The following is a 23,426-nucleotide window of genomic DNA, read 5'->3' on the forward strand; positions in this document are numbered from 1 at the left end:
TGCTTCCAGCCAGTGCTGTGCCTTCTCAGCACAAGACTCTCTTAGAAATGTTAGCATTAGTTCAGACTGTTTGCAAGAAAAACAAACCCAATGTAAACTAGCAGATGTTGAACACTGATGAGGAACTTACAATGTGCAAGATGAATCATCTGGCCCCAGAGGACTCAAACATATAAAGCATGGTTCATGCTCAGGGAGTTCCAAGTCCAAAAATGTGGGTGAGGCAGGCTCTTATCTTATCAGGACACACCCTACATGTTAAGTCATGGGGCCCAAGGGGACTATACTCATAGGACCCAAGGGGAATATACTCATATCTTGAGGCTCAGTCCTTTCAGGATGAAGTTGGACAATGGGTTAGTGTCCTTTGGGATATACTAGGAGTTCCACTACGCAATGGGTGTATCTTGCATCCATAGCTCACTCCCCAAGAGAGAGGATCCAATGGGGTTATCACCCCCCAATATTAAACCCAGTATGGAAATTCCTATAAAAACCATGCAAAGGCTATTGACTCTCCACTCATCTGGCCTATTGCCTTTGGGTCAAGACGCCCAATGCTCCAGTCCATGGTGTGAGTCGGAACTTTTTGCAGAAAAAAACCCCAAAGCTTAAGGCCATTTATTATGACCCTTGGTCATTTCAACTCCCAGGAGCCCTCTCCCCATCTCCCTATTTAGCAGCACTCAGAGTCTGCTTTAGACAATTATCCCTTTCTCGACGCACTCTGGCCCCAAAGTGGGCACGTGACCCAAGACAGCAGTCAGACAGTCACACCTTAGAATCTGAATCTTTAGAGAGAACATTTTGGAACTGCCCAAATCCTGGCTTTTTGTAGTCTGGCTGAATTCTCCCTCAGAAGTTCCCCTAGATTAATTTTCTACATAAGTGAGTCAAAATTGGTTCTGTTTCCTAAAGGCCTGTGTGAAAGGAACTGTTTTTTGCTCAGCCAGCAGCTGTGCGCACTTCAGTACTTCTTTGGGCGGGAAAGTGAGGAAAGAGGTACACGTAGTATTTTGTCTTGGACAAGGGAATTAAAGACGCTGTAAGGAAAAACACGGAGCCAGTAAGTAACCCAGACCACCAAGGCAATGCTAGGTTTTGTTGAGGAAGGTCCTAGTCGTCTCTGTTCAAGTAAGGGCATCAACACGAGACAGCTGACACTGGTCACGCTCTTCTCTTTCAGTTGCTACCACTGGGCGTCCCGCATGTTGTTTTCCTTCCGGGCCAATAACCACGCTCGTGCATTTGATTAAATTTTATTTTTGGAAGGGCATTCCTCCCAGTTTGAGATTACATAATCAAGGGGTCTTAAAAAAAAATGTTAATCATGGAAGCCTAGCATCATCTGCAAAAATCAGGCTATGCTGCTAAGTACAATCAAGATTATAAGAACACAAATGTCCTTAAGTCTACCGGACCTTAAGAATTATTCACCATCACCCACTAGAAAAAGGCAAAACGTTGCCCTCCTGAAAAGGTGGATCACTTTTCAGGAAATCAGAAGAGTTTCCCAAAGCCTTAACAATTGTGATTATGTTAATAACCCTTACACATGCATTTTACGCAATCTGTGCTAAGTCAGCTAGGAGTCAACAGGCCGGAAGTTGGCAGGCAAATCACACCCTTGCTGTTGCTGCTGTTCGTGAGGACACTTGGAGGTCCCCACCTGCAACTCAGAGGCTCTTCCCATTGTGTTCATACAGTATAAGTACACGTATGAAGAGACTTGCTACCAGTACTATGCAAAACAAGCACACTTAATACCGCAAGTCATTTTTAACACAGGATGTCCAAATGTTCAGACTTTTAACTATGTGTGACACAGCCAAGATATCCCACCATTCCAATAAAAAAGTGGGAGGGGTAGTTTTAACATATCATTAATATGTCCTATTAAGTTTTTCTAGGGAAGACAGAGTAGCCCATACACAATCTAGGGACAGAGGAAAACTCAGATCTCGGAAGACCTGCGGTTTCCGTGCCCCGCCATGTGGAGGGCTTACCTTCTTCCTTGCCAGACACCTGCTAGTTGCGAAGACCAAGGTCATTCCAATTGCTCTGCATTAGGAATTTCACTGCCCCTGACAGCCCACACGTGGAAGGTTCTTTGTGCCTGCGTGGCAGCACAGGGCCCGTAAAGGGAGAGGATGAAAGCATTCCCCGAGAGACTGCTGAAAAGAACCCCCTGCCCCGGTCTCCCCCCAAAAGCACTCATGATACTCTTTACATTCAAGGAATGAGACGGAAACGTAAGGAGACACGCAGAGTCTAATGTACTCCAGCGGCCACCGCAAAGCTGGTCTTGCAACAAGCACGTGACCTAGCTCAAATCGCCCTCGCCTCCCTCTTCAGTTTCTTCCCTCCGACGGGTCTTTGCTGCCAACACGACCGGTCTTCAAAGGCGCTGAGTCTCCCTTTTTACCAAGTGGCTCAAGCTAGTTTTAATCCTTCCCAATAGGATCCAGGTGAAAATAGCCTTGGGAATGCAGCAGCAGAGGAAACAAGGAATATACAGAAACAGAAAGTTTAGGAGAAGGGCCTCCCAGTGTTGAGTTAGAGACAAAGGTTCCAGGCTGCTGCCAGCAGCGGGGTCACCAGCAGAGCCATCGTCCCGGAGACAGTGGTGCCAAAGCTCCTGTTACACAGGTCCTGCTGGCAGCAGCGGTACTGGAGCTTCTGAAGCCCCAAGGAAGCTGAGATGTGCTCGAAACTGCAGTCCGCCAACTTCCAGCACTGGTAGTAATAGGATTTGGGCTCTGTGGGGGAGACACACACACAAGGGTGAGCAAGTGGGCAATGTTCTGTGCCTGATCCTACTTCGAACTCCTGATCCTACTTCTTAGAACCTAGCTCCGAAGGGAAGTAGAGACATCCGGGCAAGAATACGTATCCTAGTCGGGCTATAAAGGGGAACGATTGAGCGACTGATGATGCGGCTGGAAAAGGAACTTTTCCCTAAAACCAAAGTCTCATGAGAACCCGCACAGCTGTGTGTGGTGGGAGCCCACAGGGGATCGTGCTGAGGTTTTAGGGGTTTGCTAAGATTTTTAAACACATACTCCCATTGATCCAACAACCTTACTTCTAGAATTTGCTCTATGAAGTTCCTTGTGAAAAAGATTAGGAGAGATCCTCAAGAATGGTTACTGCAGGGGGCGCCTGGGTGGCTCAGTGGGTTAAGCATCCGACTCCAGCTCAGGTCATGATTTCATGGTTTGTGGGTTCGAGCCCCGCGTCGGGCTCTGTGCTGACAGCTCAGAGCCTGGAGCCTGTTTCAGATTCTGTGTCTCCCTCTCTCTCTGCCCCTTCCCTGCTCGTACTTTGTCTCTCTCAAAAATAAATAAACATTTAAAAAAAATCCCTAAGAAGTGGAAACCCACATGTCCATTAATTGGTGAATAGATAAACAAAATGTGGTCTATCCATACACTGGAATATTATTCAGCCATAAAAATGAATGGAAGTATTGATAACACGTGATAACACGGGTGAACCTTAAACACATTATGTTTGGTGAAAGAAGCCAGTCACAAAGGCCACAAATACTGTAGAATGCCGTTTATATGAAATGTCCAGAACAGGCAAATCCATGGGGACAGCAGGTAGATTAGTAACTTCTGGGTTATGTGGCAGGGAGGAATGGGAAGTGACTACTTAATGGGTAAGGATTTTCTTTTCGGGATAAAAATATTCTGGAGTTAGTGATGACAGACGTGCAACCTTGTGAATACACTAAAAGTCACTGCATTGTATTATTTTAAATTGTATGTGAATTATATCTCAATAGAGTGGATGCAGGACAGTATGTAGAATGAGAGCCATCTGTGTAAATAAAGTGTATGTGTGGAGGTAAATGCATTAATTTTTTTCTGGAAAAATCCCCAAGGAATTTACCAGTGTTACCTTCCCAGAAGACTATCCTTCATTTATATATCGCTTATGGACCGAGATTTTTTTTTTTTTAAGTCATTGGATAACTTTTTAAAATATTTTAAACTTCATTTAAAAATCATTAGACTATTCAGTAATATAGGAAGAGTTTCCAAGAAAACATGCCACTATGGTCCCAATCTTTGCACACATAGAAAAATAAAAGCCAAAAGCATATATGCCAACTATCCCATGGTTTTTTTTAATATTCAGAAAAATGAAGGGAAAAACAATGTGTTAGTTGAGAGGAATTATGGTAGATTTTCCTCTCCGAAATAACTGTCTATGTGCCAAGACTGTGTGCTACAAACTGGGGCTATACAGACATAAGAGGTATGGGCCTTGCCCTGGAATCCCTTTCTTATCTTCTGTGCTGGGAAAAAAGAAAAAAAAATGCAGATACCTATTTCCCTATTAAAGGCTTGTAACTAAATTTCATTCATGGCTGGGAACAAAACTACATTTTTTTTTTTTCAACATTTATTTATTTTTGGGACAGAGAGAGACAGAGCATGAACGGGGGAGGGGCAGAGAGAGAGGGAGACACAGAATCGGAAACCGGCTCCAGGCTCCGAGCCAACAGCCCAGAGCCTGACGCGGGGCTCGAACTCACAGACCGTGAGATCGTGACCTGGCTGAAGTCGGACGCTTAACCGACTGCGCCACCCAGGCGCCCCCAAAACTACATTTTTAAAAAAGTTTTATTTATTTTGAGAGAGAAAGAGAGAACAGGTGCACAGAAGCAGGGGAGGGTCAGGGAGAGAGGGAGAGAGAGAATCCCATGCAGGCTCCGCACCATCAGCACAGAGCCCAACTTGGGGCTTGATCTCACGACCTTGAGATCATGACCTGAGCCAAAATCAAGAGTCGGACATTTAACTGACTCAGCCACCCAGATGCCCTCAAAACGACATTCATAATTGCAAATGTAACTGTCCCACCTCCTCCTCAGAGGGAATGTGTGTTTGGACTGAATTTTAATGAAGTTTGGTCAAGTGGCAGAGGCCAGAGTGTTCTAGTGACTTTACTTTCTTGGTCATCGGTATTTAAGATGCCTCCAATAGAGGATGCTGTAGAATAGGGCAAGTTACTGCTTTCCATAATACTAACCAGGCAGTGGAACTGGAAAAACATTAAAGCTACCAGAATTTTCATTAGGGGAACCTAACAGCCTGGAGAGAGCAGATAGCAATTTATTAATAATTGCTACCAATTAATCATTTACTATGTGTCCTGCAGTGAGCCAAGCATCTGCTTCAATGATCTTTTTAATTTTTTTTTTAATGTTTATTTTTGAAGGAAAGAGAGACAGAGCACGAGCGGGGGAGGGGCAGGGAGAGAGAGGGAGACAGAATCTGAAGCAGGCTCCAGGCTCGGAGCCTTTCAGCAGGGAGCCTGACACCAGGCTCAAACTCATGAACTGTGAGATCACGACCTGAGCTGAGGTCGGATGCTTAACCAACTGAACCACCCAGGCGCCCCTCTACTTCAATGATCTTATTTGCATAACAACCTCTGATGTGGTGAGCTCACCAAAGCCTGGGTCAGAACCACCCAAATAAAGCGGATTATATCAGAGTCACTGGAATGTTAGAGGTTCTCTCTCTGCTTGACGCATCATCCCGGCTCTCTTTGAAGATTTAGTTTGCATCTAACGTCACCAAGCAACAGTCCCTAATTGTCCTCGGCACCTCTAAGTATGCCCCTTGTTCAGAAGGTCATAAGGGCAATGATGGCTTGGCGCAGTCACGAGGCTTCTGCCAGAGTCTAAGCACGTGGTTTGTAATGCTGGGACACGGCCAGGATGCCAGGAAGTATCAGCTGAATTCACACTCAACGCCTACTTCTCTTCTAGACTCACTCTGTACAGCACCATCATGTGCGTTTTCTCTTCAAACTGCCCCCCTGACCCCAGAAGAGAAGTATGCCCACTTTCTAGTTGGGGAAAATGTGGCTAGAGTAGTTGAATGATCTCTCCAATGAGTACCTGACCTTTGACTCATGTTTTTGACAGTGTGCCCTGCCTCTCCCAGGAGACGTCAATCCGAGCTGCAGGGGGATTTAGGTGCTCTGTTAGTATCTGTCTTACTGCAAGGTCAAAACAGCTCTAGTTCAAGAACTGCTATTACATGTCTGGCCGAATTTGGGGACTTCTGTACATAAGAAGAAAAATATTTAAGATTCATGTTATCCCTTTTAAAAAAATAGATTTTATTCTTTAGAGGACCTTTAGATTCACAGCAAAATTGAGCAGATGTAGAGTTCTCAGCCCCCTGACACCTCTGTGCCCACCCTAAAGAACCTCCCCCTTTATCAGCATCTCCCCCACCGCCCCCCCCCCAGTGGTACACTTGTTACAACTGAGGAACCCACATGGATTTATCATTACCATCCAAAATCCATCATTTACGTTTCGGTTCGCTCTGGGTGTTGCATGCAATTTGACATACACGTGGCACATGTCCACCAATATAGTATCACACAGAGTAGTTTTGTTGCCCTAAAATCCTGTGCTCCACCTTTTCATCCCTCCCTCCTTCCTGCTAACCCCTGGCAACCAATGACCTCTTTATGGTCTCCTTTTGCCTTTTCCAAAATGTCCTACCATGGAATGATACATTACGTAGCCTTTTCGTATTGGCTTGTTTCCCTCAGTAATAGGCATTTAATTTTCCTTCATGTCTTTTCATGGCTTGATAGCTCATTTCTTTTTAGTCCATTGTCTGGATGTACTACAATGCACAGTTCCTTTACCCATTCACTTACTGAAGGGCATCTGGTTGTTTCCAAATCTTGGCAACCATGAATAAAGCTGCTAGAAACATCTGTGTGCAGGTTTTTGTGTGGACAGAAGTTTTCAACCCCTTTGGGTATATATTCAGTGAGTGCTGAATCACACAGTGAGAGTATATTTAGCTTATTTAAGAAACTGCCAAGCCGCACCATTTTGCATTCCCACGAGCAGCGAACGACAGTTCCTTTTGCTCTGAACCCTTGTCAGCATTTGGTGTTGTCAGCATTTTGGATTTTGGCCACTATTAATAGGTGGGTCTTGTTATTTATACGAACCACTTTTTCTTCCCCAAAGTTTATTTTTATTTATTTTGAGAGAGAGACAGAGAGAGAGAGCAAGAGGGGGAGGGGCAGAGAGGAGGAGACAGAATCCCAAGCAGGCTCCATGCTGTCAGAGCAGAGCCGGATGTGGGGCTCGAACTCACAGTGAGATCATGACCTAAGCTGAAGCCAAGAGTCGGATGTTTAACTCACTGAACCACCCAGGCGCCCCTACACAAACCACTTTTAAAAGTGGAACAATTCATTATAAGATAGATAAGTTTTGGATGTCTCACGTATAGCATGGTGAGAATAGTTACTAATATTGTATTGTATGCTTGAAATTTGCTAAGAGGACAGATCTTAGTGTTCTCATCACACACAAAAAGGGCAACTGTGAGGTGCTGGATGTGTTACTTAGATCACTGTGGTAATCATTTCACAATGCATACAAATATCAAATCATTACACTGTGTACCTCAAGCATACACAATTTTTCTCTATCAATTACTGTTCAGTAAAGTTGGAAAATTTTTCAATAAAAGTTTAACAATCAGAAACAATGGGATTTGAGAGCTGGAAAAAAGATTTGGCTCTACTTCCCTCCTTCCCTCTCCTCTTCACCTCTACCATCCAATACACATATTACATTTCATAAATGAAAAAACACAGGCAGAAGGAACTTACTGGATGGAGGCAGGACAGAGATGGGAGACGGGAGCTCCTAACTGCTAATCTAATTCTTACTCTACACATAATATTGCCTTTATTCTATTAGTATCCAAAATCTATAAAGAACTTCTCAAACTCAACACCCAAAAAACAAATAATCCACTGAAGAAATGGGCAAAAGACATGAATAGACACTTCTCCAAGGAAGACATCCAGATGGCCAACCGACACATGAAAAAATGCTCAACATCACTCATCATCAGGGAAATACAAATCAAAACCATAAGGAGATATCACCTTACACCTGTCAGAATGGCTTACATTAACAACTCAGGCAACAACAGATGTTGGCAAGGATGCGGAGAAAGAGGAACCCTTTTGCATTGTTGGTGGCAATGCAAGCTGGTGCAGCCACTCTGGAAAACAGTATGGAGGTTCCTCAAAAAAATAAAAATAGAACTACCCTACGACCCAGCAATTGCACTACTAGGCATTTATCCACGGGATACAGGTGTGCTGTTTCGAAGGGACACTTGCACCCCCATGTTTATAGCAGCACTATCAACAAGAGCCAAAGTATGGAAAGAGCCCAAATGTCCATCGATGGATGAATGGACAAAGAAAATGTGGTGTGTGTGTATATATATATGTATATATACGTATGTATATATACATATATATATGCATATATATACATATGTATACATATATATACATATGTATATATATGTATATATACATACGTATATATACATATATATATACACACACACACACATATACATATATATATATGTATGTATATAATGGAGTATTACTCGGCAATCAAAAAGAATGAAATCTTGCCATTTGCAACTATGTGGATGGAACTGGAGGGTATTATGCTAAGTGAAATTAGTCAGAGAAAGACAAAAATCATGACTTCACTCATATGAAGACTTTAAGAGACAAAACACATCAACATAAGGAAAGGGAAACAAAAATAATATAAAAATAGAGAGGGGGACAAAACAGAAGAGACTCATAAATATGGAGAACAAACTGAGGGTTACTGGAGGGGTTGTGGGAGGGGGGATGGGCTAAATGGGTAAGGGGCATTAAGGAATCTACTCCTGAAATCATTGTTTCACTATATGCTAACTAATTTGGATACAAATTTAAAAAAATAAAAAATAAAATTAAATATAAAAAAAATATTGCCTCTATTCTCTTATTTGGAAATGACACTTCTTGTGGAGGGAGGTGGGAGAGATGTGGTTGAAGAGACACAGATGATCAAGGTTAACTTGATGCATGTGCTCATACATAACTGTGTTCAAATATTTGTGGAGTGAGTGGCTATGTTCTCTCCAGGGGCCTTATTGTGCTTTCTACATTAACAATGAATTATTATGGGCCTCTCTATCGAGGTAGAGGACCTGTCCTACACAATCAAGGACCTTGCATTGTAGGGCTTGGAATTTTAGCCACATTCCAGGAATTTATATCAAAATTATCAGATACTCCAGTCAGACAGGATAATTCTGATTTGTCCTTACTTATTGAAGGATTTCTTCTTTCTAGGCAAATTAATCTTCTTCTCCTTTCTATTGGGTTTTTCTGAACCTGTGGGTCTCCCGAGCCTTTTAGGAGTTCACCTGATATGTTCAGTATTCTTTGTGGCTGACTCTGGAAAGGCTTTGTGGTAGAGTATAGAAGAAGAGAATAACCTTGAAGGGTGTTTTTATTTTTCTCTCTCAGATGACAGTTACTGCTTGTTGAATACAAGCCTGATGAGAATGAATGTGGCGCTCATTTTTTCCCAGGCCCTCCTCATCCCCTTACAGTTAGGAGGCAGGGAAGGGGCAGGCTCTTACCGGCTTCAATGTAGAGACACGAGTCAAAATTCGATGAACAAACGGTGGTCTTAGTGCAGTTACCACTCACTGGTGACACACAGCTGTAGCATGTCAGGCTATGACCTAGAATCAGAAAGAAACCCGTCAGGACTTGTTAGAGCAGCACTAACTTGCCGTCCTGGCGGAAGGAGGCCCACCATCTGCACTCGATGGGACAGGGGCTCGCAGCTCACAGCGCGCTTCCATTCCCACACAGATCCGTAGCAGATCTATTTTTCCAACCTCAAACTGCAGTCCCAGCAGCAATTTTTGGACCCTGATACAAGTACAAAAAGAATTTCCATGTGTCAAAATCCCTAGAACTGTGCAAATGAGAAGCTTCCTCTTACCCTCAACCAGAAGTGATTTTTAAAAAGTGATTAATTTGCAGCGATGTATTAAAAGGTAACTATCGGGGCGCCTGGGTGGCGCAGTCGGTTAAGCGTCTGACTTCAGCCAGGTCACGATCTCACGGTCCGTGAGTTCGAGCCCCGCGTCGGGCTCTGGGCTGATGGCTCAGAGCCTGGAGCCTGTTTCCGATTCTTGTCTCCCTCTCTCTCTGCCCCTCCCCTGTTCATGCTCTGTCTCTCTCTGTCCCAAAAATAAATAAACGTTGAAAAAAAAAATTAAAAAAAAAAAAAAAGGTAACTATCAAGAGAATAAACTAACAGAATTCTATAAATGCCTTCCAGGCAACGAATACTCTCTGATCACATTCTCACAGATCGATAATCAGTTATGTGGCAGTATCTGTCTGTGTGAAAGGACATTTTTGAAAATGAAATATGTAAAATCTCATAGAAGAATGTCATGGTGAAACCCAGACCAAGTGTGGGTTTTAGAACCCAAGAGCTAACTTGCAGTTCTAAGGCCAAAGCATATATCCATCCCCAGGGGGGAGGGAATTTTCCAGAAGGCCAGAAGAAAGTGGCTCACTATCTGAGCATATAGGAGCTAAGCTCTCTAGAGCATCTTAAATGGCCATGTTCGCCTTCCCTGGTGTGAAATCCCACCTAGCAGACGACTCTCCATCTGTGAAGGTTCCAGATTAACCTTTGAAAGGTCGGTCCAAATAACTCCCTCCTACCACTTTGTTTGCAGATGACGAGACAGATGCCTGGAGCCAGGCGCCCCCCCATAGGGTGAAGGTGGTGGGGGGGGGTGGTTAGCCCACTCTGCCTCTTCCTTCCTGAGGGCGTTGGTTGCCCCTGTGTGGGAGGGGAGCCACAATCGGAAGGGACAGAGACGCAATGTTTCTGCAGTCCCCTCCTGTTCCGGATGCGTGTACACACGCATGAGAGGGGAGAATGTAAGAGGGAGGGTGAATTCTGGCTCGGATCCTGGAGACGGCCATTTGAAAGGTTGTTCCTAGGACTGAATCTTCTCCTGGCTAGAGCCAGAGTTCATTTGGTTTCTTCTTCTTCTCTTTTTTTTAATGTTTATTTATTTATTTTTGAGAGAGGAAGAGAGAAAGCAGTGAGCAGGGGAGGGGCAGAGAGAGGGGGGAGACAGAGAATCCTAAGTAGACTCCCCGCTCCCAGCGCGGAGCCTGACACAGGGCTCAAACCCGTGAACCATGAGGTCCTGACCTGAGCGGCAATCAGAGTCAGATGCCCAACCGCGTCACCCACGTGCCCCTTCATGTGGCTTCTTGACAAACCTTTAAACAGTGGAACCAAAGTTCACCTTTGGAAATTCTGTTGGGCAGAAATATTCATAGCTACCATGTTCATTCAGTGTGCAAATATCCACGTACCCACATGCTAAGCATTGGGTCAGTCTTGCTGAGGTCGAAGAAAAAGTGAGCGCATGACCTCATGGTTCAGATCCATGTCCCCGGGGACCGCTCACCTGAATGGCAGAGGACAGCCAGGATGAGCAGGAGCACCAGCAGGATGAATCCTTGGCTTCCCATCGTGATCATCCACAGACTCTGCCAAGGAAGGGACACAAAGGGTGGTCACAAACCAACAAATGGGTGCTGGTTATCTCAGAGACCAACAGCTGGAGGGCCTGGAGCCTTCAGGTAGCATGGGGAAGGAGTTAGCAGATCGAGAAATGGTCTAGAAATGGTCTGGGGTGCCGTGAACCAAGGTGCTCTCCTGGTCCCTCCTCTTGCCCCCAAACCTCAGGTTACTAAAGAAACGCTGCCGGTCCTGGGAGAAGGGTGGCTGTGGGAGTCAATGTGCACCTGGCCGAGAGTCAGCAGTGCCCGGGCCCCAACCCCAGCTCTCACCTACAGTGGCCGTGAATAAACGTCCACTCCAAGCCACAGTCGTCACGATCATGCAGTGGGGATAGCACTCTCTTCCCCATAAGTGTTGTTTAGTCAAACGGGAATACGAGAAAAATACTTAATTCAGCAACTACAATTCCCACTCTGCTGCCCCCACCCGAAGCTGCTGGCTGGGCCCGGGGCCTAGCAAGGGTCACCTTTCCAGGCCATGCCACTAAGTGTGTCAGGCCAGACAGGTGACACTGGTGCCCTCCAGATGCCGGTGCCTCCTGCGGCAGAACAGGAGGCAAAGGTTTAGCATGCACAGAAGCTCCCCACCGTAGCAAGTGTGATGGAGACACCGCCTTGTTCACCTCCTCCCCTCTGGGGAGGTAAAGAGGAGTCTGGGTGACTTTGACGACCAGTCCCACTACAGTAATGCCTACGTGGGTACAGTGAGCATCAGGGGAGGAGACGGAAGGGTTGAGATAGCTCAAACCCTTTTCACCCGATAAGGAAGGCAAAGCACAGAGAGATTTCTAACTGAGTAAGTATAAGTCAGCTCTAAGAAGTCTCCCAATCCCACCCCTACCTTCCCGACCCCCTCCTGAAACAAGGAGGCAACAGTGCCTCTAAACCAAGATGCCCCACAATCTAGGCCCCTCAGCCCCACAGGTCAGGACTTCTGCCTGACAGGCCCAGGGTCTCTTGGTAGGTGAGCCCCCACCCCTCTTTAAGTTAGGAACATCATCTCCACACCTCTGAAGGTCATCCTCTGCTCAGGAATGGGCTGAAGATGGTCAGGGGAGGGTTGAGAACCAGAAAGAACAGATTCTGGCATTGCTCAAAGAAAACACTGAGTAAGTCATGCCTGGATCGAAAGAGACACGGGGCTTTCCTGATGTGTGGGGAACTAGGAAGAAAACCAAACAGGGCCTGGCCTTTCTTTACAAGTTGAATAACCTCTACTTCCTTCGGGCCTCTTCAAAATCTGCAACAACCTACTAATGGCCACCCCCCCCCCCACCCCATGCTGAGCCGCCTGGGGGTTAGCTACCCACAGCAACCCCATACAGTGAGGATTGGAGGTGCCCAAGGGCAGAGGTTAGAGCTCAGATGTCGGAGTGGCAGAGATCTGGATGTAGGGCAGGTTATGCGGCTGCAACCAGGCCTCATGCACTTCATCTACAACAAGCGGCGGGTACAGAGGTGCGATCCAACACCGCGAGGATTTATGGAGGTAAAACAAGTTAAATGAGTATGTGCTTGACACAGCCAGGCACACACAAGTGGTGGATGTGTGGATGCACACCGACTTCTTGCCCTAACTCAGACAGGCATGTCTACTACACCTCCTGTTCTGAGTACCTGAGTACTCGGATCTTTCTTCCTGGCCCCTCCCCCTGAGAGGTGGGGGCCCTGAGGCCTCCGTACTCTAAGGCTGAGGAAGAGGCCTCAGCCCCTCCTGCTGGCATCCTGACTGCCCTGCAATGCCCTCTGCCTGGAGCCAGAGGAGTGAGAACCCCATCTACTCTCCCCTTGCTAGTGAGTGACCTGGGCCTGGGCACACTGCCAGCTCCCCGCCTGGCTTCTCATGTTCACCAGTTTCTGGGCAGAAAGGATAACTGACACGTTCAAGTTAGACAGGGCTCAGGTCTGTGAAGAACAAGGAGAGGAAGGTATTAATCTGAGGTTCCCCACAGCAGGGCAGGGGCTCCAAAATAAGAACGGCTGCCACGTCAGGTGTCCCCCCTGGAGGAGGAGGAGGGAGGGAGCTCCAGGCCAGGGTCAGGAACTGGGAAGGTGTCAGGCTGGCAGGAACTTCCAGGCTTCCCCTGGAATGGTGACAGCAGCATGACAAACGGGGCCATACACAGAGGTGTCCCCTGATGAAGTGCATCGGAAAGAACCTGCCTCCTAAGAAACGCTCATCTCTTAACAAAAGCAGGGAAGAAACAATGAGCTGCTTAAGGGACAGGCTTTCCGGTCTGGTCTGGAGAGTCTGAACAAGGCCTTGAACAGGTCTGGCTCTGCCACCTACGTGCTGTGAACTCAACCTCTGAACTCCACTCTCCATTCATTAGCATGGGGATAAATACACATACTGCATGGTACAACACCCGGCACTCAAGAAGGCACTCCGAAAGCAGTCGCCACTATAGTATTACTGAAGAGTTGTGAGGTTACCAGGAGGAAGAAACTGGGGAGGGAGGGGGTGATGGGAGGGAGGGGTGTGGAGGGTAGACAGAAGGTAGCATTAGGTGAGGAAGCCAGACAAACGCCCTGGAATGGATGAGCCGGGGGCATCGAGGGCACCAGACGTTAAGGCAGCCCCCAGATTTTGGGGTTGGATGGAGAGTGTCAAGGCTTGGTTTCAACACATCACTTTGCTGGCTGGTAGTCACGGTGGCCGCTTCCATGACATGGCTGTGGGAGGGGAGGGCAAAGATGGCAGAGGAAGAAGTGGCCAGTGTGCTGATGCCAGGGTTAAGCTGTTCAAATCGAAATGAGACCAAGCCTTCATTAACCACTACTAAAATGTCAATTTCCAAGGGCAAAACGTTCTCATGGCAGGAGAGGGAGGAAAGAAAATACCTGATTGCTTTAAAGCTGTTTTATAAATGCCCCCAACATGTTGACAGTAGTTAATGCTAAGACGGATTACTTATGATTTCTTATTTCTCTTCCTGACCCTTTACTTTTTGCCATACTTTCCCCAGCTATTCTATAATGGACCAGGTATTACTTTTATAATCAGAGATATTGGGAAAATCCACACATAACAAATGTTTCCCTTTTGGTGGTCACATAATATCACCCATCTTTTGGCAAATCTTTCTTCAGAATTAAAACAAAAACAAACTGAACCTCGTAATTTCAAACTCTTACCCCTAGTCTAAAACACCCTCAGCTTTAAACTTTATTTATTTATTTTTTAACGTTTATGTATTTTTGGGACAGAGAGAGACAGAGCATGAACGGGGGAGGGGCAGAAAGAGAGGGAGACACAGAATCGGAAGCAGGCTCCAGGCTCTGAGCCATTAGCCCAGAGCCCGACGCGGGGCTTGAACTCACGGACCGCGAGATCGTGACCTGAGCTGAAGTCGGACGCTTAACCGACTGAGCCACCCAGGCGCCCCTGCTTTAAACTTTAAAATGATGCCCATAAGTTAAGTGTACATCAGATGCTCTGCCATGACTTTCCCACTCCACCCAAGCCAAACACTTCCATGCAAAATGTACCCAGAGGGCCCAACACTCTTCTTTGCTAAACACATTAACTCATTTAAACAGTGGATTTAAGGGGCACCCGGGTGACTCAGTCGGTTAAGCGTCCAACTTCGGCTCAGGTCACAATCCCATGGTTCCAGGGTTTGAGCCCCGCCCCGCATCAGGCTCTGTGCTGACAACTCAGGGCCTGGAGCCTGCTTCAGATTCTGTGTCTCCCTCTCTCCCTGCCTCTCCTCTACTCACGCTCTGTGTGTGTGTGTGTGTGTGTGTGTGTGTGTGTGTGTGTGTGTGTGTCTTTCTCTCTCTCAAAAATAAAAAACAAATTTAAAAATTAAAAAAAAATTTAAACCGTGGATTTAATTATTGGAAACAGACTAAAGTCATTCTGAATAAAGTCCAAAGACTAAAGATGGGTAAGCCTCCTGGAAAATACCATTTTGGAGTTGTAATACACACTTGAAGCCAGTCTTAGGAAGTATGGACAGGTTTTTTCTGGGTGACTCTGAAGCTGATTCCTTCAGGGGTGCTCCAAATAGGCTTTTCATCTGCAGGAATAAGTAAACACTAGAAGATAGATAAGCACTGTCTAAAACAGTAAACATTTGGCAACATACACGGCTATGAGTAAATTAGGATACAGTTCTATGGTGGGGAACTACACAGCCATGAAGAGGGACAAACAGGGAAGGCTGTTCACAATGTATTAAGGAAAAAGCCAGTTTAAAAATAGCTATAATCTTATTACTTTTTGTTGAAAGTGACGCTTGGAATACTGTATCAACTTTCCTGAACAGTTTTGGAACATGTGGTTGATAGAACAGTAGAATTATGAGCAGCTTGTTCATGCTTAAATATATTTTCTTAACAATAAACATTTTTATAGAAAGAGTTCTGAACGTGATAGCAGGATATGTTAATGTACTTACAAATCATTTTACTTGCAGCTTAAGTTTTTTTTCTACTACTCAACCTGATTAGGTATAAAAATATATACCACTTTTCAAAATTGGCTTGAGGTAAAAAAATGTTTTGTGTACATATCCTCTCCTATGTCTATCTGGTGACAATTATTTTAGTCACACTCTGTATTGGTAAAATACGAGGCTTGGGTGATTCTCTTGCAGTCCTGCAAGAGAGAGCTATATTCTAATCCCACTTTGCTGCCGATTCATAGAACCTTAAAGCGGTCAAATGAGAACTGACGTGTTCCTCATTTGTGAAGGGGTAATGATTATTCTATATAATGAAAGCAATATAAGATTAATATGTGAGGGTTTTAAAGCTTAATATGGACTAAAAAGTAGCAGTTTAAGGAACAAACAAGCAGACAAATGTACATGCAATCCTGGAGTTACTCTGTCTTGGGCTCAGCAGACCTGACCTGGAAATAGTATTTTTAATTCCTAGTGGCCAATTTCTGAATTCTTTCCCGTTTATCAGGATAGTAAAATAAACAGGTGTAGAACCCAGGAGAAATAGTTGAAGGAAGAAACCAGGACTCTTCTATTTGAAAAAATATAGTCAGAGACAATTACTGTCTTCAGATATGCTGAGGGTCACTGAGAAAGGGAGGGAGAGGTTATCCTGTGTAATTTCCAAAGGCAGCATCAGGACTTCCTAAGGAACAACTATTTGCCTCCACCCCATCCCTCCTACCTTCCTGCTGTGTGTGAGGCAATGTACAGAGTATCAGCACATCTGGAAAGCAATTCCCTTGGTAAAATGTAAAAAAACTTCTCATCACTTGACAGTGTTCAAGCAGAGAGCAGAGATCAAGGATCACAGACATTGCAGAAAAGGTTCCTGCAGAAGGCAGCAAGGGGTTAAAACCAAAGTTCTCAGAAGTACAAAAGATTAATTTTACAATAAAACCAACCTGATAATTATTTATTCATTTGCATCCACCTGAGATGGAAGAGGAAGCTGAAACGTTGCAAGGTGATTTACAAATACAGACATCCCTGATCAAGTTCCTGAAAATGCTTTAGGTAGCAAGTTTATGGATAGTGTGAGCCCACATTCCACCCCCCCCCCCATATTCCATTATTTTAAAAGGAAAACAAAGGGATGTTACTGTCCATCCAGGAACTCCAACCAGTCCTTCCAAATTAACTATCTAAACAATCCATAGAACTTGAACATGAAGCATTTAACACATCGCTATTTAATGACACAACTTAAGCAAATGAAAGGAATTCACTGGTGAGTGGGCATATTTACTGCCGTTAAGTAGGTTCACTCTCAACACCCCATTCATCCCACAACAATTATTTATGAGCCCCCTGTGAGCAGGTACTGTGCTAGGCGCTGTGTTAGTGACCAGTGAACCAGGCAAGGCCCTGCCTAGAACTTTATAATCTAGTGGAGGTAGACATCACCTAGTGCTAAAGACTAGAAAGAAAACAAAATAAGGAAACAGCACCGGTTCTGAAACGCAAGTGGCATAAGAGTCACCTGTAAGGCCATTAAGCACAGATGCAGAGTCCCATCTCTAGAGGTTCTGGGTCTTGGGTCTGGGGTGTGGGGGACAAGAACTTGCATTTCTAACCAGGAACACACTGAAAACCACTGGGTTAGAGGGTGACCAGGGACAAGGGTGAGGCTAGTTTAGATAGGGCTGGAAGCGTCTCTCCCAACAATGTTGTGAGAGAAGCTGTTAGTTCTAATTAAATAATTAAAGGCTTCTTCTCCTTTTAAGGGCCTGTGTGATTACACTGGGTCCAATGTCACTGAATGCATTAACTGTATTTAATCCTCACACAATGTTGTAAAGTAAATTTAATCTGCCTCCATTTATCAAAAGAGGAAACTGGATCAAGGGGGGGAATGAATTTAGGCAACTGTGGTAGGCAGAATAAATAACACCTCTCTTCCCCAAAGGTGTCCGCGTCCTAATTCCCGGTACCTGTGAATACTGGCAACCTTAGATGGCAAGTGACTTTGTAGATGAGATTAAGGTTACAACCTGTTCTGGATTATCCATAATCATGTGGGAGATTACATTGAAGAGGACAGGAAGGCAGTAGGATCTGTCAGAGATGTGAAAACAGAAGTGGGATGCCTGGGTGGCTCAGTTGGTTAAGTGTCCAACTTCAGCTCAGGTCCTGATATCAGGGTTTGGGAGTTCGAGCCCCACATCGGGCTCTCTTCGGATCTTCTGTCTCTCTTTCTTACTGCCCTTCCCCCACTCGTTCCTTCTCTCTCTCCCCCCACCTCAAAAATAAATAAACATTAAAAAAAAAGAAAATGAAGCAAGTGGGGGAGCCTCATTGACAGCTGGTAGAGCATGTGACTCTTGATATCAGTGTTGTAAGTTTGAGCCCCACGTTACAGACTACTTAAAAATAAAATCTTAAAAAAAAAAAAGAGGAAGAAGAAGAGGCAAGAGATTCAAGGAGGAGGATGGAGCTCTCTTACTACTGCTGATTTTGTGAACGGATGAAGCGGGGTGGGGGGGCCAGAGATGAGGCGTACAGGTGGCCTCCAGAATAGTCCTCAACTGACACTTGACCAGGAAACGGGACCTCAGTCCTCTAACCAAATGGACTCCATTGTGCCAATAACCTGAATGAGCAAGGAATGGCTTTTCCCACAGAGCCTCCAGAAAGGAACACAGTACTACCAACACATTGACATGAACCTGGTGATGCCCACAGCAAGACTTCTGACATACGGAACCACAGATTTAATTAATCTGTGTTGTGTTAAGCCCCTAAACTTGTGATGATCTGTTTCAGCAGCAATAGAAAACGGATGCATCAACCCCAGAACTGGTCAATAGTTAAAGCAGCATTTAAACTCAGCTCTGAGCTTTTACCCACAGTTAAACTCTCTGGAGAGGAGACTTCTCGTGAATTCAGCTTCTGAAGTAAATTATTAAGCTGAGGCCACCAGAGAAGAGACTTTTATATCGATGCTGGTTCCAAGAGATTCACAGATACCCATCGGTTTAGTTTCTGCTCCTGGGAGCGTGGCACCTCAGAGGCTGATGAACTTTAAGGCCAGAAGTGTCCTCAAAAATGAAATCTAGGGTTCTCATTTTCTAGAAAACTATTGGAACCCCAGGGAATGAAGTTACCTGTCCCGAGGCAACACGTTAGTTGCAGAGCCACACTGGGTGGGTCCTGCTTCCATTCACCATGGGCTGGTAACTCACAAGTGGCTTAGTGTCAGAGGCTTGGAGCTTTGCCTCCTTATCACCTTGGGACACATATAGTGCCTGCTGCAGCCACGTATACAGACACACCTAGACAAAAACCAGTTACTCAGTTCACAGAAGTAATTACATCAGAAGGTAGAGACAAACAGAAAGCCACCATCATAATGAACAGCCCCTCCCAGCCACCTGGGAGGTCCCAACTGCCAGGGACAACCCCCCCAAAACTCTCTAAACCACATAAATCTGCAGCTTTCCCTACAAGGGCCTTCTCTGCCATTTGTTTCAGGACTGCAAAAGCTAGAGGTCTCCGAAGAGGGCCTCTTATTAGAGAGCCAACTCATGGCCCTGCCCTTTGAGGTTATACATGCATAGCCAATGGTTTAGTGAAGATATTTCACAAAGATACAGCGCTTAGATAAAAAGTACATATTCCCCTTGAGGAAAACCTCAAGCACCTCTGGGCTTGGTTTTGTTTTTTGGCATTCTGGCCGAAGTTTAAGAGCTGACCCAGAATTTTTAATTTGCTTCTTTTCAGGAGCTTGTACCTGCAGCTGTCAAGGTGAATTCCATTACACAGCTGCTCTCCTCATTGTAAAACCCACTTTCTTTGGGCTTTGATTTTCCAAATCACTCAGTAATAATGGGCTGTTTTCCTTATATCAAGGTTCAGCAAAAGGTTTCCTGTTTCTGCTTTAAAAATACAGAAGTGACAAGTTGTAGGCATTTTTGGTTCTCTGTGAGGCAAGTCTTTATCTTCCTTGGGGTTACAAATCTACCGCCAGAGTAAATAACCACATTAAAAAAAATGTTTTTTTAATGTTTATTTTTGAGGGAGAAAGAGAGAGAATATGAGCAAGGGAGGGGCAGAGAGAATGGGAGAGAGAGAATCCAAAGCGGGCTCCAAGCTATCAGCAGAGAGCCTGCTCGGGGCTCCAACTCAGGAACCGTGAGATCATGACCTGAGCTGATGTCAGATCCTTAGCCGACTGAGCCACCCAGGCGCCCCATAAATAACCACATTTTGAGAAATGTGAACACCCCTAACAATGAACATTCTGAGCTGTATGTATCTTCCTTGGAGAAGTGGGCGTAAAATGCCCTTATGGGGAACAGGAACAATTGCTGTGGGGACACCCAAAATACTAATAGCCACCAGTTGTGCCTCACAAACAGGTGCCAAACTGATTTCCACGAATTACCTCAGTCCTTTTAACACCCTATGAAGTAAGGCCTATTATTTTACTGATAATAATGTGAGGTTAAACAGCTCGCTCAAGATTACCCAGCCAGTAAACAGCAGAGCCAAGATTCAAACCCGGGTGTGCTGCCCAGGCCCTTGACCACTACACCGTGACACATGAACTTGGTGGTTGTGAATTCACCATTTCTATTCATGCACATCAAGCTTCAAACTCTACCTGATTCCAGGTGGATTCCAGAGCCATGGTCACCAAGAGACAGATTAAGCTAGGTAAGGTAGGGCAAAAGTGGTAGAAAAGAGGTGTTTTCCTGAGAACTGAACACAGAGTCATCTCTGGGTTAAGTCTCCTACGTTTGAAGTCTTTACCTCCATTTCACAAATTCTTTATTATCACAAGCTAACCTTGACAGGGGCCCTATGTAGGCTATGTCTCTAAATCTGTAAAATGTACGGGCTGATTTGTTTAGAATTAAGTAGAAGTATTGCAGTTGAGAGAGGTGGGCAGCCAGGTCTCCACTGGGGCCCCTTAACCTCTTGAAGAAAGTCACCACCAAGTAAGAACATGATTTTTTTTTTTAATTTTTTTTTCAACGTTTATTTCTTTTTGGGACAGAGAGAGACAGAGCATGAACGGGGGAGGGGCAGAGAGAGAGGGAGACACAGAATCGGAAACAGGCTCCAGGCTCCGAGCCATCAGCCCAGAGCCTGACGCGGGGCTCGAACTCCCGGACCGCGAGATCGTGACCTGGCTGAAGTCGGACGCTTAACCGACTGCGCCACCCAGGCGCCCCAAGAACATGATTTTTAAAAGCACCAGCTGGTGGGCGCTTGGGTGACTCAGTGGGTAAGCATTTGATTTTGGCTCAGGTCATGATCTCATGTGGACTGAGTCCCAGATCGGCTCCTGGCTAAGCCTGCTAGGGGTTCTCTCTCTCCCTTTCTCTCTGCCCCGTCTCCGCTCATGCGCGTGCTCTCTCGCTCTCAAAATAAATAACATTAAAAAACAAAAAGGCATCAGCTGGTCACAACAGGAGGTACCATGGCCACAGCCGGTTATAGAGAGAAGGAAAAGCACCGTCAAAAGGAAAGCGTGAGAAAGTCTCTGGGCTAGCGCCTTCACAAGGTGCAAGATGAACGCACTATTTCACAACCCGGGCCTGCCCAGGACAGAAGCAGGAAACCTGATCTCAGAAGTCTCTGCCAAGGTGAGTCACTAACTCCAGCTCCTCTCATTGTGGGTGCGTTCCAGGCTAGCTTCCAGAACCCATTTCCATTGCCCGGCCGCCGCCCACGTGTGTTAGTTAGCTAGCCGAGAGATGGCATATGTGACGCGGCGCATTTCCAGGATCCATGGAGAGCCTGCTTCTCGTTAAATAACAACACAAACCTCGATTTAACGTTGCTTTGCAAGTCCGCTGCCAGACTCCAGGAAGGGGGTAGCCCCCTCAAAACAAAATGTCTACGTTTCGGTCCCGCCCTTTTTCCAATTCCAAATTTGTACAGCTAGAGAAGGTCTGTTACCACCTGACACGCAGCGGGTTGAACCTCCTTTCGAGGCATGATTTCTCTTCCCTAAGGTGCAAGAGCTTCCCTTCAGAGCCAGGCGAGGGCAGGTGGTCGGGGTTCCAGGAAGATATTCCCTAGGCAACGGAGGGCACAGCGCGCAGGATTTGGGGTGTTTCAGAAAGGGCGCCCACTCCTCCCCCCTTCTCTTCTTTTAAGAGAAGGGAGGGAGGAGTTGTGCAGGGCTCTCCTGGGCAGCCCCAGGCAGGCCACCAGGGGCCTCCGGTGCCGGGAAGCCGTGGGCAGAAGGGCCTGGGGGAGGATGCCGAGAGTCGCCACTCCTCCTGGGGGTCTCCGCCCGCCCCGATCCCGCCGCAGGTGAGGGCACGCACCGAATCTAGCTCACTGCGGCCTCAGGTTCCGGGTGCGGCTCGGACCCAGCCCAGCCCAGCCTCGGGCCTTACCTGCCAGCAACCAGGGTGTCTGTTCCAGCGCCGCGCGGCCCGTGTGCTCTGGCCCCGCAGGTCTTTTCAGCCTGGGTCGCTGAAAGCCCGGAAGCTCCGCCCCCTCCCGCTGGCCCTACCCCCGCGGCCGCTAGGTCTGGCACTCGCGCGCCGCAGTCTGGGAGCCCAAGGTCACCTAGGTCCTAGAGCGATCTGTAGACCCTTGGAGCTCACCGCGCGCACCCAGACCACCCGAGCGACGGCCGCGCAACCAGCCCTGGCCAGGCAACGGGGCAGCCACTGCGCGCAGGCTGACTCAGGCTACCCGCCCAGATTCAGAAAAAAGACCGTGGCCACGAATAGATTAAGGTCTTTAAAACCCCAGAAACGGAAAGTTTATGTCCTCCTCTGATTTGTTTTAGGAAACAAATATATGAAAAGTCCATGACTTCAGATTTTCCGTTCGTTAAAAAAAATAAAATGTTTCAAAAAACTTTATTGTGCCCATGCCAAGCCCCCACTTGGCCTGGCTGTCAGGTTCTCCAACCCTGCTGCAGCCTGAGTCTCCTTTTTTTTCGTAAATGCATGAGATACCATTTAAGTAGGGAAATCATATAACTGATTATGACATGGGCTTTCTACCATGATCCTGATGCCTTTTGGATGTCAGGGAATGAGTTTCAGTTGGTGGTGCCCAAATCTTGGTTTTCCTCTCTAGAAATGGGAGTCTCAAACCAAGACTTGCTTTGATATTTAAAATGTGTCTGCGGAAAACAGCAAATACAGGGGCGCCTGAGTGGCTCAGTCAGTTAAGCGTCTGACATCAGCTAGGGTTATGTATGATCCCGGGGATGGTGAGTTTGGGCCCTGGTCCAGCTCTGTGCTGACAGCTCTGAACCTGGAGCCTTCTTCGGATTCTGAGTCTCTCTCTGTGTCTCTCTCTTTCTCTGCCCCTCCCCCACTTAAACTCTCTTTCAAAATAAATAAATAACTTTAAAAAAAACCAGCAAATACATGTATTTCCTTGTTTACTAAACTCTTTCACATGCATTATCTCATGGGCATGCCATTAGCTATTGCCTCCTTGTAACTCTTGGATTCTGAGATGCCACTCTCTCCTGGTTTTGCTTCCAGTTTC

At 46.1% G+C, this 23,426-nt stretch overlaps 1 protein-coding gene across 2 annotated transcripts; it reads right to left on the reverse strand.

The window, feature by feature from the left end:
* Positions 1 to 1,243: 1,243 nt before the first annotated feature.
* On the reverse strand, positions 1,244 to 22,615 carry CD59 (CD59 molecule (CD59 blood group)). 2 transcript variants are annotated; one of them, XM_043580908.1, is made up of 5 exons: positions 22,310 to 22,587; positions 19,061 to 19,228; positions 11,388 to 11,469; positions 9,516 to 9,620; positions 1,244 to 2,759 (listed from the first exon to the last, which is right to left on the reverse strand). In XM_043580908.1, exons 3-5 carry the CDS (start codon positions 11,458 to 11,460, stop codon positions 2,557 to 2,559), a joined length of 381 nt encoding a protein of 126 aa, XP_043436843.1. In that variant the 5' UTR covers positions 11,461 to 11,469; positions 19,061 to 19,228; positions 22,310 to 22,587; the 3' UTR covers positions 1,244 to 2,556. The 2 variants fall into 2 exon arrangements, with proteins under 2 accessions (XP_043436843.1, XP_043436842.1); XM_043580907.1 differs by lacking the exon at positions 19,061 to 19,228 and having other exon boundaries at positions 22,310 to 22,615.
* Between the last annotated feature and the right edge of the window lie 811 nt (positions 22,616 to 23,426).

Source organism: Prionailurus bengalensis, chromosome D1, assembly GCF_016509475.1.
Source record: "Prionailurus bengalensis isolate Pbe53 chromosome D1, Fcat_Pben_1.1_paternal_pri, whole genome shotgun sequence".
Taxonomy (NCBI): Eukaryota; Metazoa; Chordata; class Mammalia; order Carnivora; family Felidae; genus Prionailurus; species Prionailurus bengalensis.